This window comes from Phalaenopsis equestris, unplaced genomic scaffold (genome assembly GCF_001263595.1).
Source record: "Phalaenopsis equestris unplaced genomic scaffold, ASM126359v1 Scaffold000002, whole genome shotgun sequence".
Taxonomy (NCBI): Eukaryota; Viridiplantae; Streptophyta; class Magnoliopsida; order Asparagales; family Orchidaceae; genus Phalaenopsis; species Phalaenopsis equestris.
In genome coordinates, this window is record NW_018164444.1 from 11,258,636 (window position 1) to 11,278,190 (window position 19,555).

At 34.8% G+C, this 19,555-nt stretch overlaps 1 protein-coding gene across 1 annotated transcript in view; it reads left to right on the forward strand.

Moving 5' to 3' along the window:
* Positions 1-3,765: 3,765 nt before the first annotated feature.
* The window catches only part of LOC110017977 (proline--tRNA ligase, cytoplasmic-like), a 62,698-nt gene continuing 46,908 nt past the window's right edge, over positions 3,766-19,555 (forward strand). The window contains 5 exon segments of the mRNA XM_020715173.1: positions 3,766-3,981; positions 14,265-14,320; positions 14,401-14,483; positions 14,581-14,673; positions 15,036-15,152. Coding sequence (XP_020570832.1) covers positions 14,296-14,320; positions 14,401-14,483; positions 14,581-14,673; positions 15,036-15,152 — 318 coding nt within the window. The 5' untranslated portion in view covers positions 3,766-3,981; positions 14,265-14,295.

The following is a 19,555-nucleotide window of genomic DNA, read 5'->3' on the forward strand; positions in this document are numbered from 1 at the left end:
CTTTCAGTATATTATGTCTAAAATACTTTGGTGACAATGATTTGTAAAACAAATACTAAATGGCTTCAATTTATATGAGAATTGTAGATCAAAATTTTTCTTATAGATATTTAGGAAATCATATAAGTGTTTTTCAATAAAATATTTATAAAACTATCTAAATTGTTAAATAATTTTAAAATAACTTTTAATAGATATGTTAGAGCATCATATTAATTGAATATATATTTATTCAAGCATACTCAAAATAAGCACTCAAGAGCACTAAAGTTTATTTTTCAACTAAAATATTTATGTGGATGTTACATCTACTTAGCCTCTAATGATAAAAATATGCTTAAAAACATTTCACATCAATTATCTTTTATTTAATACATTTCTAATAGCAATAAACCTTATATCTTATCATCAAAGATCAATGATGGTTGTTAGGTTTTTAGGAAGTGTCTCATCTTGTAAGAAAGATGGTATGGAATCCATATTAGAGATAGAATCTTATATAATTTGTTTTTTTAAGTTGTGCTTAAAAAGGGTATCAACTCAACTATTTTGTTCCTAAGGTATGTGCATGGTTTGATTTATAATGATGTGGAAAAGAAATGACTACACTGAGTTTTGACATTATTCTAACAAATTCTCCATTAACATGAGAAGTCATGGGTTGCAAGTTAGCCTAAATGGTTATATTTTGAGCTCTATATTTAATGAAAAATTTTAATAATACTATTATGGTGCTAGACTTAGCTATGTTATCCACTGAAAAAACTTCAAATAAAGTTAATATTTTAAAAAAAATATTCATTAGGGAGAGTTAATTCAGGTTCTTACCCAGCACCAACTTTCAAATACTTTATCAATATGCAATTCTAATTGGGTGATAAGTAAGAAAAGACAACATGTCAGAGTTAGGAATTATGCATTAAACTATAATTAAGTACTTGTGACATGATGTATGACCTCACAAAATATAAATAATAATATGCCCCAACTTCACTGATACTTGATTGATCAATTAGAAAATTTTAATTTTTCAAGAATGTCCTTAAGTGGATTCTAAGTTTAAATGTTGATGATATGTGCTTATGAAGATGGTTGTAAATTGTTTTAGAGCACTAACCCCAAAAAGTTTATATCTATCAATTGATATTGCCATTATGTTTCAATTATAATCATGCTGATAAAATAAATAGGGTGCTTCTCGAATTATTGTCCCATACTTGCACAATGCTTATTATAATGGTTGAAATAGTGAGGCAGCTATAATGCTTTTCTTTAGTAGAGGCTTTAAAAACACTGTTTACAAAGCCAAATATTCATTTGATTGTTCAAAATAGGTTGCTACTTATCTATTCATTAAAATATAGTATTTTAAACTCCATTAAATATCCTAATGAAAGACAATTATTTATCTCCTTAATAAGCCAAAAATTAGCATAAGGATGTCATTCATTCATTTAAACATAAACTCTTTTGTATTTCTTAGAGGTGTTTATTTTTTTGTTTTTTCTTTTATCACAATTTATTATATAGTTCTACTTCTCAAGCAACCCCTTCCAAATTCATCACTTGACCTTTGTTTGAAACAAAGTGGGTGAAGATGGCAGAAGTAAAATAATCTGGAAAAAAATATAAAGACATGAAAAATCCACATAAGTCAATCATCATAGAATGACTTAGGGTGAGAGGTCCGAAAGGATCAGAAGAACTCTCAGAAAAATATATTCCTTTAATCAATTACTTCTTAGGGATACAAAATAATACTCTTATTTAAAAAAATTATCATTGCATCATGAAATCTCATAACAAGTCAGGTCAAGAAATATAATGATTTTTCTAATAAAGGATGCATCATGCTCCGAAGTTGAATTAAGCTATTGGGTACATAGTGAATCATTGTAATCCTAATAGTTGTTTGTGTTATAACATTAAAGGGATTATAGAATGACATAATATATATATATATATGAAAACTTAAACGATTTAATTATATCAAAGGAATATGACTCTATTCTCATCTAAGAAAACCATATAAACTTAAAGCCAGATAAAGAGACTTGCTTGAAATGCTATGACTCTATTCTGTAGAATGATGTAAAATAGGGCTTACATCTTCAGGGATGGTAAGATGCTTATAAAAAAATTAAAAAAAAAAGATAGCTCAATAATAAAAATTGGAACTACCCAACAAAGATCAAAAGAAAGAATCAGATATGTGTAAGGATAACTACCAAACACCATAAGCTTTCTAAACAACCACATAAATGACTATTACTTTTACTGTCATCAGGTAGAAGAAAGCACATACACTTCCCAGAGATATGATACAATGCAGTATTATATATCCTAAATATTGAGGATCTATTTATATGCATATATTTTATAAAGTGTAATCTATGACCACATTATCACAAAAGAAACTCCATTTTTTTATATAGTTTAATTTTATAAAATTTGGTTATAGATCACACAATAAAAGAAATTTTTTTATGCAATCAGTTGGTTGGCTATAGCATTATATATTTCATTTTGCATAATCATTGAGCTGTTTCTTATATTAAAAAAAACACATTTTTTTAAAAGAGTGCATACATGCATGTGAGCCCAAACAAATAACAATACAAAAAGAAAACATATGAAAGAATGACACATGTAAGAGAATACGTACACAAAATAAAAGAATACAGAAAAGTTGGGTGTCGTTTGGTTGACAATATATCTTAGAAAGGAGAAAAAGATACAACGAGACGTCATATATACAACCCCAATATTAAATTTATTCCTTCAAATATCACAGCCACAGTAAAAAAAATACCACGCTAATAACACCTCGACTTCCTCGTCAATAACACATCCGTAACTAGGGCTGTCAAAAAAGCTCGTTGTTCGGGAACAATTCGTGTTCGGTTCGTCAATGAGTTCGTGTTCGGTTCGTTCGATAAATAAACGAGACGAACGTGAACAAATTTTTTTCGTTCGGTTAGTTAAACGAACCAAACACGAAAAGTGATGTATTCGTTCGAGTTGAATTGTTATTGTTCGAAATATAAAATAATTTAAAATAATTATATATAAAAAATTTATGATATTTTAATTTTTATGAATTATAATATATAATAAATTAATAATAATAATATATTAGTATACTATATTAGTAATATACTAGTATATATATTATATATTTATGTAATATAACTTATATAATTAATATAATATATTATTTATATATATATATATATTAATATTAGGTATGTCAAACTGGCTCGTCGTTCGCGAACAGCTCGTGTTCGGCTTATGTTCGACTCGTTCGTTAAGAAACGAACACGAACAGTGACTTCACGAACAAATTCGAATACGAGCTTATTTCAAACAAACTAAATTTCAATCGAATCGAACACAAACACAAGCTCTGTTCGTTCGTGTTCGGTTCGTTTACACCCCTATTCGTATGTTGAAAAACACTACTTCACAACACCAATAACACCGCATTAAGGTCAAAACCGCCGCAACAGCACCACAGAAGAAAAAACGATGTAATAATACCTTTGTTCCCCTTGAATAATATCAAATTAATGCCCTAATATTAAATATCAAATTAATGCGTACTCGACCCGGGGGCAGATAGTTTTTGAATGCAGCATGTTATTTTATTTGATTTTTTTAAAAGGCAGAATTATGGTGGGCCTGCGCTATGGTGGGCCTGCGTTTTGCGTTTTTAAAACAAAAGAAAACGCTTTTTAACTGTCTCTTTGCGTTTGTTTCGTATACTTGTATCCTAAAATTGCCTTTTATGTTTTCATAACAACGCGATCGCGGGGTTGTACGCGCGATCCGAGTTCTCGATCGGCGTTTGCCGTCTCATTTAAGCCCGTGCGCTCGCTGTCTCCCTTCCAGCGTCGCTCCTCCGGCCGGGCGCTCCTCGGCCGAAAGCCAGGCGAGAACCTCAAGACCCACAGCTGAAGCGGAGGAGAGCCAGGCTAGCAGGTATCCATTTCTTCGGCTGTTGAAATGCTAGAGTTCTTACCCTCTGTAAGAAATTCTGCGCAGCTCTACAATATCGTTTTCTACCGTCTTACACCGAAGTACACCGAAGTAGAGAGCCTTATATTGTCGGAAATTTCTGTATTTTTTCTTATTTGTAAGCATGTATAGTTGGAAATTTCTACATCGTTTCACTAGTTCTGTTTCTTATGTCATGATTTACGGCATGAAAGATTACAAATGTATTACTGGGTTTCTCTTGTTTCCTTGTATTTGCCTGGGGTACTTGCCCCGAGATTTGGACAACAAGCGTACATGATCGTTTTGCCTTGCGTAATGTCGTTGTTTTTCCGGATTTGCGGTGATAGTCCTTGGCCAAATGGAAAATACATGCTTTGAATCTTGATTGTGGTTATTTCATTTATTTTCATTATCCTATTATGGTTTGCTAGGTTAAGGTAGGATATTTTTTAGTGTCCTCGGCGCTTGACCTTATGCTCTTTATTATGATTAATTTGTTGTGAATTTTAATATTTAAAATAGAATAATGGAGATATGTGGGTGTTAGTTTTATAAATGGCTGTGTTCCGAGTGCTGTGTATGAATTTTAATATTTAAGTTAGAATGCTGTTTGGTTTGATGTTTGAACATTTCTCGATCTGGTATGCTTGGTTTGAATTCTGATATATAGCTGAGTATTGGATTTATTTTAATAACTCATCAAAAGATGTGTTTGGCTTGTTGAAGTTAATTTGAAGAAAGAGTTTGGTGGCTTTTCTCTTTTCTCTCATAATTTTCATTTATTATTGAAGATTTCTTAAAAAATTAAGAATGAAAGAATGAAATTGTTCTAAAAGTGTTGTGGAATTTATACTTTAGAGCAGCTTGAATAGCTTATGCATTTGAGGGTAACCAATACTTTTATGAGCCACTGGCTGGATATTTAGGGTTTAGGGTTTAGGGTCCTTAGAGATCTGCCCACTTTTCCAGGTAATGGCGATAGAGCAGCTTGAATAGCTTATGCATTTGAGGGTAACCAATACTTTTATGAGCCACTGGCTGGATATTTAGGGTTTAGTTTTGTGGGTCCTTAGAGATCTGCCCACTTTTCCAGGTAATGGCGATAGAGCAGCTTGAATAGCTTATGCATTTGAGGGTAACCAATACTTTTATGAGCCACTGGCTGGATATTTAGGGTTTAGGGTTTAGGGTCCTTAGAGATCTGCCCACTTTTCCATGTAACGGCGATAGAGCAGCTTGGATGGCTTATGGATTTCAGGATAACCAATACTTTTATGAGCCACTGGGTGGATATGTTTTTTTTTTTATGGAACAAAGATGAATCTGAGCTTTTGGTTCTCCTTTTTCTTTTCTGCAATGAGCTCTGAAAATGAATAGCTTGGTGTAATTTGGATGAGGTTGATTTTTTTGAGGTTTAGAACTCGTATTTGAAAAATAAATTCACTTATTAGTTTATAGTTCTTGCCAATTAGTTGAAGGCTTCAATGACAAAAAATAAAATACTATGAAGTAAAATAAATTTACTTCCTCTTCAATTTCTTCAAACCAATCTTTTCTACTCTCGTTGACCTCACACCTCACTTTAATTGATTTGAATTCTTCAATTGCTTGATTGCTTGAGATGGTTTTTTTTTATTTGGACGCTGTATGATTCTGTTTTCTTCTGCATTCTTATCCATTTTGCTGTTAAATCATAGACTCATTAAATCCTGTCATTTAACAGATACAACTGCACCATCACTCGATCAAAGGGTCTTGATTCGATCTCTCCACTCTCTTCTTCACCGTGCACTTCTGTGTTGTGCAGTGGTAGTAGCTCCTGCATGGAATATATGTAGACTCAGCATTACTTTTTCCTTTAGTATAAAATTTTTATATATGTTAGTTTATCAGCTTATAGGTTAGACCTTGGATAAGGGCTGTCCTTCACTGCCTTTTGGCTGTATTTCCTCCATCTATAGCCATCTTTAAGTTGATCCACTTCGCTTTTGGTCATAAAAGCAAAACGGGGCTCTCTTTGCCTCTTCTTCCCCTTCTTCTTTGCCTTGCTGCTGTGACTTATAAGAAATTAAAACAATAATTTTTACTTAGAGAGCTCAAATCAGGCAAGCTAAAAATCATTATCATATATAGTTATACTAATTTCAAAAATTGGAAATGGTATTAGATCTACACACATAGAGGATATATACTTATTTAAATAACATTGCAGAATCCAGATCTTAAGATCTGTTGAATCTATAATACTTAAACAGAAGCTTAATTAATTAGGTTAATCAGAAAAGTAGACCGATCTTTATAGATCTTACAAAAGAATACGAAAGAAAAAATTTTCAGGATCTTCTTTGCATTTAGAAGAAACTCTAGCTTTAGAAGCTGGCCTGCTGCCCTATTTTTTAGCAAACCTTAAAAAAGAAGGAGGAAGAAAAATTCAATCCGGCTAAATCATAAGAAGAAAAAAATTAAAATATATAGTAAATATAATTAATAACCCTTACATACATACTACCCAATTTCAATGTCTTCATATATCTAGCACCAAAATTTTATTTTTTGCATTTATACCACCCAAATTTTGCATAGCACATCAAAAAGACAATCATTTTAACTTTTAAAAAGTGAGATACACCTAAAGGTGGCATTGCAAAAATTGAAGTTCAGGGGTTAAACATGTAAACACAAAAGAATTGAGTGGCACTTACGTAAATCTTAAAAAAAAAAAAAGACTCACCTGCGCTATATTAAGTGAATCTGATTCAAGTATTCAACAATAAACGCGAAGAATTCGGCACTATTAAATCACATAAATGAAATAATGGAGCTAAAGTTAATCGGTATGTTCAAATTAATCAAATGACAAGCAAATTTTCATATGTCATGAACAAGCAAATCTACACGAAGCAAAATAAAATTGCTGCTGAAGTTACGGTCCTTAGGGCTGCCTTTTGCTTCAGTTCGTATCAAAGATTTCAAAGTTTCATTTGATAGCGCCTCAAAAAATTTCTCTTCTTTCTGTCCACCATTATCTTCTTCACCAACTACTTCATCCTTTTTACTACCACCGAAGTCTTCTTCCCCTTTGTTTTCTGTGGCATACTTGGGTAGAAATGATATTTATTTTAACTTGATATTATTATTATTATTATTAATAAGTATTAGAATAATTTTCTTATAGAGAGAGGGTTTATTATTTAACTATCAATTATTATTATTATCAAATAATAATTGATAGTGAAATGTAAAAGGTGCGAGGGATATGGATGATAGTTAGTTTGATCATTCACATGATAGAAAAGAGAAAATTATGTGTCTTGTAAACAAGTTTTGGGCGATAGGGTTGTAATGAAGAGCTTGTTAAGTACCTCGTGCTTGAAGTATTAGTTAGTAATGTCGTTTCATATATTCGTTTGGCATATGGCAAATTGGTAAATTGTTTCCCATTGGAAACTTTTCAATCATATGTAGTGAGTCCTCTTTGCTAATGTCGAGCTTTGCTGTTTACCTTTACCTGTTTTTTTTTTTTTATTTGGAGAGTATGAATGAGAGGACATGAAAATGAATATGAATTTGTTCTGTGAGTTTTCCAAATTTTATTTATCTGTTTTCAATTTGAATTTTTTTTTTTATTTCATGTAGTTTCTTGACTATTATACTCTCTCTTAAATAATTGTAGTAAGATGAGCTATAGGTTTTTAGGAAAGTCCGGGCGAGTGCTATGCCGTTGCGGATTGCTATCCTTGTTACTCACTTCACGCCGATAACATAGCTACTGGTGACAGTTCTACAGGTGCCTGTGGTGGGCTGACGGACCTGATGACTGCAGTTTCTTCAGGTGGGCAGACAGCCCGTCAGATTCAACGTTATCCAAACCGTACAACGTTGCACGGGGTTCGACGGTATCACAAACGGAGAACGTCACTTGTGTGTTAGATATGGCTCATATCTAGGGAGTTGGAGTTTTTTGGTGAAGAGGTGTGTCTCCTAGTGAAAAGGAGTGTCTCTTGAAAATAAAGGGGGTTGGGGGGAGCGAGGGCGTGATTGTAATTATCTGTAGGTTTTATCTATAAATAGATGTGTAACCCTATGGGTATGTAACTTCTCTGAGATAGTGAAACCACCGCTCGCTCCCGAGGACGTAGGCAATTCTTTGCCGAACCTCGTTAAATCTCTATGTTCTTCTGGTTTTGTGTCGATTCCTGTTTTTATTCCGCTAATTTCACAACAATTGGTATCAGAGCCTCTTTCGAGGGAACATGAGGAAATCGAAGCAAGAAGAAGAAGAAGGGTCAGAATCGTTGTGGTTCGCTGCATTTGTTGCGACAGTTTCTGCAGCAGTTCGCGTGGAGGCGGATTCGCGCGCAATATGAAGGATCGCCAACGGAGTTCGGCCCAGAGGAGATTCGCCGAAGGAGGAATCGCGAGTGCGGCAGTTCGGAGTCGCGGATCGTGAAGGCAGAGGCGAATCGCGACAAGAAGTCCTCGCGAGGCTTCGGACGCCTTCGTTCGCGACTCCCTCCGGAAGCGTCGCTTCGCTCGGTTTCGCGAAGGCGGGAAGGAGAGAGAGTCTCTTGGTTTCGCGGGTAGGCAACGACAAATTCAGGAGCAGGATTTCCGTTGCGGGAGCAGGTTCCCTTTCGCAAACAGGCGGGAGAGTTCGCTGCAGTTGCAGGAAGGATAATCACGCTCTTCAATTGGTGGTAGCGAACAAGAGTTCGCAGTACCGTGAAGGGGAGGAGTTCGACAGGTTTAACAATCCGTGGGAAACAGAGGCTGTACCCCACGAACAGGAGCCTTATTTTGCGGAAAATCTGAGAAATTCGATCAGTTAAATTTGTCGGTTCGTCGCAGGAGATTTTGCGACAGTGGAGTTCGGCAGGGTGCAGGAGGCGAGCAGGTACGATTATTTCGTGAACAAGAGTTTCGTGGAGGTATTCCTCAAACAGGTGCGAAGGGATTCGTTGCTCGCGGAAACAACAATTGGCTGAGGTACTGGTGCGAACAGAAAAAGTGCTTCGTGGGAAAATTTGATTCACGAATCACAGGAGAATCGCGGGATAGTTGCTGCATTTGACAAGGAAAATATCAGGTTTCTTTGAATTTATTTGCGGAGTATTTTCTTTTGTTTTTCGAAGCAAGGCAGGAAAATACAGTGCAGGATTAAATTTCAAATAGTAATGTCTGTAACAAAATTCGAGATAGTAAAGTTCGATGGAACCGAGAACTTTGGATTGTGGCAAAATGCGGAGTATTTTCTTTTGTTTTTCGAAGCAAGACAGAAAAATACAGTGCAGGATTAAATTTCAAATAACAATGTCTGTAGCAAAATTCGAGATAGTAAAGTTCGATGGAACCGGAAAATTTGGATTATGGCAAACAAAGATTTCAATGTCTTCATATATCTAGCACCTAAATTTTATTTTTTGCATTTATACCACCCAAATTTTGCATAGCACAACAAAAAGACAATCATTTTAACTTTTAAAAAGTGAGATACACCTAAAGGTGGCATTGCAAAAATTGAAGTTCAGGGGTTAAACATGTAAACACAAAAGAATTGAGTGGCACTTACGTAAATCTTAAAAAAAAAAAAAGACTCACCTGCGCTATATTAAGTGAATCTGATTCAAGTATTCAACAATAAACGCGAAGAATTCGGCACTATTAAATCACATAAATGAAATAATGGAGCTAAAGTTAATCGGTATGTTCAAATTAATCAAATGACAAGCAAATTTTCATATGTCATGAACAAGCAAATCTACACGAAGCAAAATAAAATTGCTGCTGAAGTTACGGTCCTTAGGGCTGCCTTTTGCTTCAGTTCGTATCAAAGATTTCAAAGTTTCATTTGATAGCGCCTCAAAAAATTTCTCTTCTTTCTGTCCACCATTATCTTCTTCACCAACTACTTCATCCTTTTTACTACCACCGAAGTCTTCTTCCCCTTTGTTTTCTGTGGCATACTTGGGTAGAAATGATATTTATTTTAACTTGATATTATTATTATTATTATTAATAAGTATTAGAATAATTTTCTTATAGAGAGAGGGTTTATTATTTAACTATCAATTATTATTATTATCAAATAATAATTGATAGTGAAATGTAAAAGGTGCGAGGGATATGGATGATAGTTAGTTTGATCATTCACATGATAGAAAAGAGAAAATTATGTGTCTTGTAAACAAGTTTTGGGCGATAGGGTTGTAATGAAGAGCTTGTTAAGTACCTCGTGCTTGAAGTATTAGTTAGTAATGTCGTTTCATATATTCGTTTGGCATATGGCAAATTGGTAAATTGTTTCCCATTGGAAACTTTTCAATCATATGTAGTGAGTCCTCTTTGCTAATGTCGAGCTTTGCTGTTTACCTTTACCTGTTTTTTTTTTTTTATTTGGAGAGTATGAATGAGAGGACATGAAAATGAATATGAATTTGTTCTGTGAGTTTTCCAAATTTTATTTATCTGTTTTCAATTTGAATTTTTTTTTTTATTTCATGTAGTTTCTTGACTATTATACTCTCTCTTAAATAATTGTAGTAAGATGAGCTATAGGTTTTTAGGAAAGTCCGGGCGAGTGCTATGCCGTTGCGGATTGCTATCCTTGTTACTCACTTCACGCCGATAACATAGCTACTGGTGACAGTTCTACAGGTGCCTGTGGTGGGCTGACGGACCTGATGACTGCAGTTTCTTCAGGTGGGCAGACAACCCGTCAGATTCAACGTTATCCCAACCGTACAACGTTGCACGGGGTTCGACGGTATCACAAACGGAGAACGTCACTTGTGTGTTAGATATGGCTCATATCTAGGGAGTTGGAGTTTTTTGGTGAAGAGGTGTGTCTCCTGGTGAAAAGGAGTGTCTCTTGAAAATAAAGGGGGTTGGGGGGAGCGAGGGCGTGATTGTAATTATCTGTAGGTTTTATCTATAAATAAATGTGTAACCCTATGGGTATGTAACTTCTCTGAGATAGCGAAACCACCGCTCGCTCCCGAGGACGTAGGCAATTCTTTGTAGAACCTCGTTAAATCTCTGTGTTCTTCTGGTTTTGTATCGATTCCTGTTTTTATTCCGCTAATTTCACAACATTGTGGTTCAAATATTTTGCAACCGGACAATGTTGCTCGGGCTTCGCTCGTACACCAACCGGACAACAACGGTCATGACATGCTTCTTTTACATTTTAAATTTAATATTATAATCCTATTATTAATTGTAATTTCGATATGTATTTTTGTTTTAAATATGTATCTTGATACTCAATTTTAAGTGAAGTGTACATCATAATTTTGTACTGTTATGAGATGGTTTTTTCTATTCACAACTGTCAAATGTGTAGTAGTTACAGTTTTGGTGCAAAAAGCAAAACTGCGCGTGTCAGAATGGTTGTTTATCCACATAAAAAACTGTAAATTAACAGTTTTTCAAACGTACAAACCAAACAGCTAAACAACTTATCCATATCAGAGATGGAATAATCACTTATCCAGAAACAACTGCAAATCAACTCTTTTAAAGACGCACAAACGAAATAGCCAACCAGCTTATCCGGATCAGCTGCTGATCTGGATAAGCTGCAGCTGCCCCAAACAATCCCTGTGAGTCCGGACTCCCGACTTAATATTTATTCTCGCGGTGTTATTGTAGCTCCTCTTTCTTTTTTCTTAGATCCTCAAGAACAGACTTCGGCTTCACAAGCTTCACTTCCTAGCATTCCGCGTTCCACTGGTATCGTCCTCCTTCTTTCTCTTTTTCATCATTCTCCTACAGCGGATGCCGATCATCTGGACCTCTCTAATGCCGTGCTTTCCTTCTCTCAAGCGTAAAGATGATATGGAAATAAGGGTTTGGGTCTGAGTAGGCGAATGACAATCGATCTCTTCGCCCTGATATTGGCACCATTAGCTTCTAGCATTTTATTTTGTTTTAATACTTTCAATGGACACACCATGTTGTTGAGCTCATTTATTGACATATTTGTAGCTTTTTTGTATTCTCGATTGCCTTCGCTTGAGCTGGGATAGTGAAACCACCGCTCGCTCCCGAGGACGTAGGCAATTCTTTGCCGAACCTCGTTAAATCTCTGTGTTCTTCTGGTTTTGTGTCGATTCCTGTTTTTATTCCGCTAATTTCACAACATTGTGGTTCAAATATTTTGCAACCGGACAATGTTGCTCGGGCTTCGCTCGTACACCAACCGGACAACAACGGTCATGACATGCTTCTTTTACATTTTAAATTTAATATTATAATCCTATTATTAATTGTAATTTCGATATGTATTTTTGTTTTAAATATGTATCTTGATACTCAATTTTAAGTGAAGTGTACATCATAATTTTGTACTGTTATGAGATGGTTTTTTCTATTCACAACTGTCAAATGTGTAGTAGTTACAGTTTTGGTGCAAAAAGCAAAACTGCGCGTGTCAGAATGGTTGTTTATCCACATAAAAAGCTGTAAATCAACAATTTTTCAAACGTACAAACCAAACAGCTAAACAACTTATCCATATCAGAGATGGAATAATCACTTATCCAGAAACAACTGCAAATCAACTCTTTTAAAGACGCACAAACGAAATAGCCAACCAGCTTATCCGGATCAGCTGCTGATCTGGATAAGCTGCAGCTGCCCCAAACAAACCCTGTGAGTCCGGACTCCCGACTTAATATTTATTCTCGCGGTGTTATTGTAGTCTCTCCTCTTTCTTTTTTCTTAGATCCTCAAGAACAGACTTCGGCTTCACAAGCTTCACTTCCTAGCATTCCGCGTTCCACTGGTATCGTCCTCCTTCTTTCTCTTTTTCATCATTCTCCTACAGCGGATGCCGATCATCTGGACCTCTCTAATGCCGTGCTTTCCTTCTCTCAAGCGTAAAGATGATATGGAAATAAGGGTTTGGGTCTGAGTAGGCGAATGACAATCGATCTCTTCGCCCTGATATTGGCACCATTAGCTTCTAGCATTTTATTTTGTTTTAATACTTTCAATGGACACACCATGTTGTTGAGCTCATTCATTGACATATTTGTAGCTTTTTTGTATTCTCGATTGCCTTCGCTTGAGCTGGCTCAGTTTTTCTGGTTGGGAGTCTGTTCTCTTGTATTGGATTAGGGAAGATCAATTTATTTCACTGAATTAGAGAGTGCCCGTTAGAACATTATGCATCTAGTATTTGTTTCTTCATTGAATTTTTTGGAAAGGTTAATTAACTTTGAGGCCTGATTTTCTGTCTGGCTGGATCTGAAAGGCTTATAAGACTGGAAAAAAAACTGGGTTATCTAGCTATATCTGAGTGAGATCAATAGATTTATTTGTGAGGGCTGGAATATACAACTAATCAATCAAGCGTTATATTGCAACAGTCTCAAAGTAAATTCAACTCCTTTGTGATAAATATTGATAAAAAATTTGGCTAATGTATTTCAATGATCTAATTTCTTTCCATATGGTTTTATCATTGGTTTACTCTCCCAATGTGAACTTGCTCGTGCCAAGTTTTGTGATGGATGTTCTAATCTAATGTCGTTTACCATTAGATTAACTAAAACCTAATCTCAAGGTTAATAGAGGAAGATGTATCAGACTTCTTTGAGCGGGTCATCCATTAGTTGGACATATTGGAGATAACTGAGACCTAACTCCACAGTGTTCAGCTGCTGTATTTATGCCTACTTATTGTTTTCTATATCCGCTTTAAACTAAATAACAGAGGGAGGGTGCAATGCATTTTGTATTGCAATTTTAGCATTTTCTTTTTTGAATCCTCCTTTCTTCAGTTTCCTTCTTTGGCCTAAATTGGTTTCTTGTAAATACAAAATATGTTTTAGAAAATGATGATTTGTTTTCGCTCTTTATAAGCGTGAAAATGAAATCACCAATTTTGGAGGAGATTTGAGAAGGTTTTTAGTTTTTAAAGTTAATGTTGTTGTATTACTTCATCCATCTATATTCCATATTCAGCAAACTTCTTTGCTTTCAAAATATGGATTCTTACCTCAAGCAACCAATTGAGCTCTTGAAGTAGCTTCAATACTGCTTAGTGCAATTGTTTGTTCTTTGGGTGATAGCTGAAACATGTGAAACTGGTCCATGAACTCTTTATTCACCCACTTTTAATGCTTTTGGCATCCTGCCTTCTCATTCTTTGCTAATGTGATGAAGGGTGAAAGAGAAAGGGATGTTATAGAATGCTAAGCTTATTAATGTTAAGAATATCATTCTCTTCTTTTTAATTTTATATGTATTTGTGATTATAGATTTCAAAAAGGGGTTACAAGTCAGCATAGGATGGCTACAACTAGCTCAAAGAATGGTATGATTTTCAGATATTTTACTTGGTATATATTGCAGGGTTCTTATGCTGTTCTAAATTGGGTGGTTTCTTTTTTATAGCAAGGAAGAAGGAAGTGAAGAAAGAAACTGGACTAGGTTTAACATATAAAAAGGATGAAAATTTTGGACAATGGTACTCTGAGGTTAGCATTATGGATGATTCAAGATTTTCATTTTATTTCACAATATTGCAATATTCTTTTATGTCCGTTGGCACTTTAGCTGTTGGCACTTTAGGTTGTTGTTGTTAATAGTGAAATGATTGAATACTATGATATATCTGGCTGTTATATCTTACGACCTTGGACGATGGCAATCTGGGAAACCTTACATGTAAGTTTTTGCTCTAGTTATTTTTGGATTGTGTTTTTTAATTTAAAGTTAATCTGTTACTCAAGTTATTGCGCATATTTTTTAAATTGTAGATGTATTGTTCTTAAATATTTTTTGTTAGCTGCAGGTTAGTAATCATCATGCATTTTATATTTATTTGCATTTAACTTGAACTATAGATGCATTGTCTCTGACTCTCTGTTTTATCTATGGTTCTAAAGCTTTAAAAATCATTGAAAATGGTTCTATTTATTAAGGTTATGTGTGGTTCTAATAACTATCACCATCCCTTTTTTCCCTTCTTTTAAGGACAGATCATTATTTGTTTGATTTTAACTGATTCCTTGGTTTAAATTTTTCAGGCATTTTTTGATGCAGAGATAAAGAATATGGACGTAGAAAGTACATGCTTTCCTCTATTATTAACAGAGAATGTTCTGCAAAAAGAGAAGGATCATATTGAAGGTTTTGCTCCAGAGGTGCGAGTCTGTTTAACGTATTTCACATATTTATTATATTTTGCTGTTCTCTGCCTTTTTTTTTTTAATTTCAGATTTACCGTGCTATAAAACTGGTAAGCTCATGCTTTGCACGTTAGAAATTCTAAAGAAGTTATTTACTTGTTTTCCTGGAAGATCTAATCGACAGAAGATTTTGTTGACACGTGAGAGTTACCAGCTTTCATGTGAAGAAACGTAGAAAACAGCATTCCTTGAATTGCTGCTTATATTGAGCTACCTTAGTTGTTCCTCACCAAAGCCATATTCATGTTTCAAACTAATGACAAGGGTTCCAAATGTTGGGCTAATAGATTTTTTTAGGTCATTAACTAAGGGGCTGTTTGGAATGCAGCGTAATTGAAATGTTATGCATTTTAAATATTTTGAAGTTCTTCAGTTCGTTGCAAAATGAATGCAGGAATTTAATTTTTTTAATTTAGCTTGAAGGAAAATGAAATCGAGGTCAGAGCACAGTTGATAGTAGAGGCAAGCGGTGACGGGAAGTGGTTGGCATGAGGACCAGTTGGTGGGGCAGCGCCACAGGATTGCGAGCTGTGTTGGGAGGTGAGAAGCCGACGGCTGATGATTGGCGGGCTGCAATTTTTAGTATATTTGAAAATTTCCCAAGTACAACAAATTCAGAATACATCAGTTTTGAATTGCAGTGTGAATTTAAAGTCACCAGAATTTCACATTACATTCTATTTTTATCCAACCAGACACCAAAATCTTAAAAATGCTTGCATTTAGTTTATTGAAATTCAGTGAACCAAACAAACCCTTAAAATGTGAACATTGACATTTTATGTTAGTTTAAGTTGGAGGACTTTTCCATTGATCATTGATAATTGGTAAATAATTTTGCTCGGAAGTGTTCCTTAATTAAATTTGTGTTTAAATTGATGGCTGGTAACATTTCTTTTTTCCATGGCTGGTCGAGCAGGGCATACATATAGATCGGCTTTGTTTCTGCGAAAGTATATGAATTGAAAATTATTTTTTTTTATGTTTATTCAAGTATAGCTTCGATACATTATGAAATGGTATAGTTATATCAATGCAATGCAACTTTCTTACAAGTTATTAAACATTAAATCTGCGTATTTATTAAGGAAATTTCCATCAGTCTCAGGCCACTTTTTCAACACTGGGCACTTTGAATTCCTGGTGGTAGTACTTTTGTTTGTTCTTTTTGACATTTTCTTTTCTTCTACTTGCATTTTTTTTATATGGGGTCATTATACGCTTATTCAAAAAACAATTTGATGAGTGGGGAACCTGAGTTTGATTGCCTAATTTGCTTGGTCATTGAGGATATTGTGGATGTCTTCTAAGGCAATGGTTTTCTTCATTAGATCAATTTATTTTAGTTTAATTAGGTTTCCCTTGATATAAGATCAAAGTTTCTTTAGATATATCATCTAAATTTTCTATGGGAACCCACATAATTAATCAACTTTCTTGATCTAGGGAGAATACCCTTGATTAAATACGAGTTCCTTGTTATCGATTTTATGTTTAGGCTTAGTATTTTAGCTTTAATTAAATTTATGATGAATGTTAGGAGGCCACATGGAGAGCTCATAGTTTCTTCATCCTCGGAATACTAGTAGTTTCAGTCTATACCAACATCAGTGGATCCAAATTCATTACATCCAAGAAATTTGATTAGCAGTGTTGGGCTATCTCTTGTAATGTATCCTAGTATATCAAGGTGAATATACATAAATTTTAGTTGGTTTTTAGTTCTAATTGATTTAATGGGCTTGTCAGCATTGAAATTCACCAGGACATATAGATTGGGTTGAGGCTTATATTCATTGAATTTAAGTGAGATTGCTATTCCATTTATAAGTTGCTTTAATTGGTCAGTTTTATGATCTTGCCCTATAGGAAAGACAATTTGGAAGTTTAGTTTTATTTCAATGTGCTTGATGGCTTTGTGCCGTTTTGATGAGTTGAGTTAATGCGGAGTTGCATCTATTGAATTTCTTGAATTTTGTTGAAGTGAGGCTACGATTATTGGAATGCCTAAAAGGTTGAAATTTACTATTTTGCTTTCTAGGGTAGGTGGCCTAAAATTTTAATTTAATTTGATAGGTTTGAAAACTTTAAGCTGACCCAAAAGTTTAATTTAATTTAAAAAGCTTAATGGTCTGTGCTGTGCGGATGAATTGAGAAAACGTGGATCTTATATTCATTGAATGCCCAAAATTTAATTAGGACGAGGCTTGCTATTTGATGTATGAGTTGTCTGAAAGGTTGGGTTATATAACCTTGCCCTTTAGGCAATAAGCTTTTAAGGTTTAATTTTGCTTGATGAGCTTGATGTTTTTGCACTGATTGAAGTAAGGCTTGCATCTATTGTAATGCCTATGTTTTAATTTATTCCAATGAGTTATTTTGAGCTTTAATATGAATAAAAGATTTGATCGTTTTGATTGTCGGATATATCACATTGGTTTGGATTTATCATCATAGGTTTAGGAGCAGCCAAGCATGGGTGTTATTGCCCTAAATTTATGGTGCCATTTAAGTATAAGCCTTGCATTTTAGGCATGACGGCCTGAATAGCAACTCACCATGATCTTGAATTAACTAAAGTTTTGGATTAAACTCACTTCTTTTGCCTATGGCTGTAATTGACTAAATTGAATTATGTATATTTGAGTTATAGTTATTTAGTTGATATTTTTGCAGATGCACTTGAACAAAAATTTATATCTCTAAGTAATTTGCAGTTTTTTTATTTATGCATGTGTGTTTTATTATAAAATCTCTTATTATTTCTGAAATCTCGACACTTGTTTTTGTTGTAAGCTCTGCAAAATGAATCTAGAAAAAAAGAGAGAAGAGAAGGCTCTAAATTGGAGGATAGACCTTATCTAAATTTTCAGTGGCCTTAAATGACATCTTTTGCTTTTCTACCTTATGGTCATTTTACGTAACATTAATATCATTATAATTATCATCATCATTATTATTATTATTATTATCATTTATTACCAATATTTTTATTATTATTTTTTTTACATTTTAAATGGAAGAATATTTATGAAATTTTCAGTCATACCCGATGTGAGGTTTGGTAGTTTCTAGCCGGGTCGGCAGAAACCCAGTATAGTAAGGAGACTGGACTGACCTGCTTTTAGGCCTGATTCACCTCTCAATGATGATCTACCAGATGAGCACATTATGAATATACAACCATCTAATTCTCGAATTTGGAGAATGTATTTTGATGGAGCTTCGTCATCACAAAGAGATAAAGATTCAGGGACAGTGATACCTGGCAAAGCAGGAGTTGGTCTAATATTCATAACACCGGATCGAGGGTTACTAAGGTACTCCTATCATTTAACAGAGCCTTGCACGAATAATGAGGCGGAGTATGAAGCTTTAATCGCCGGATTGAAATTAGCAGTTTCAATGGGAATAACAGACATTGAGATATTTGGTGATTCACAGCTTATTATCCAACAAGTGGCAGGACAATTCAAGATTCTGAAGCCAAAATTGTGTGGTTTTCCTTTTCTTGGTAGTTTGACTCTGGGAAGCTTGCTCCCTGGTACACTCGAATGACAAATTTTCTCTTCTTCCCGATGCTTCCCTCGCTGCCACTAGGCTCGCCGCTCGGTCCAAGATGTTTCGGTTGCTTCGCCTTATGTGAGGAGGGAATGCGTTTTTTTTCTTTGGCCCAATTCGAGTGTCGTGGGTGGTCGGTGTGATCCCCTTTCTCTTCTCCTCTCTTCTCTGCATATAAACTTAGTTCCTTTTGGAATTTTTGGGGGTTGATTGTATTTATATTTAAATTATTTTCAAAATCACAAAATCATCACCTTTTCAAACTACGAAAATTAAGCTGAACGATAAAACGGCCGACAACATTGGAATTAAGGAGGTACCTCTTCTTCCCCCCTTTTCTTCGGTGCCTTATTTTCTTTCGGTTTTCCTCTCTACTGAGCCTTTGAACTTGGCCCTGATTGGATGGTACAGCATGCTAGTTTACTTTACTGTCATATATTTTTGAGATATTCGCATGTGGGTGATGAAATGTGAGCATGCGTTAGAAATTGGACTTGGATATTTGCTTAAAGTGGTGGATATATGGCATGTTTTCTGTTTATCATATCATGTTTATGTTGGCAACGATTTGGATAATTGAAGCATGGCTTTGGAATAATTTATACTCCTCTTGCAAGCATGTTGGAGGTGCATTATGAAACTTTATGTTTATCTTTCGTTTAGCATGAGATATTGAGGAATCTATTTGGTCTTTCATGCATGCTAGGGGGTTTCGGCTTTGGCATCTTAAGACTTGCTCTTGCTTAAAATGAATGCTAGAGAGTTCACTTTACTTTTTATACATATGTGGGGGCTCG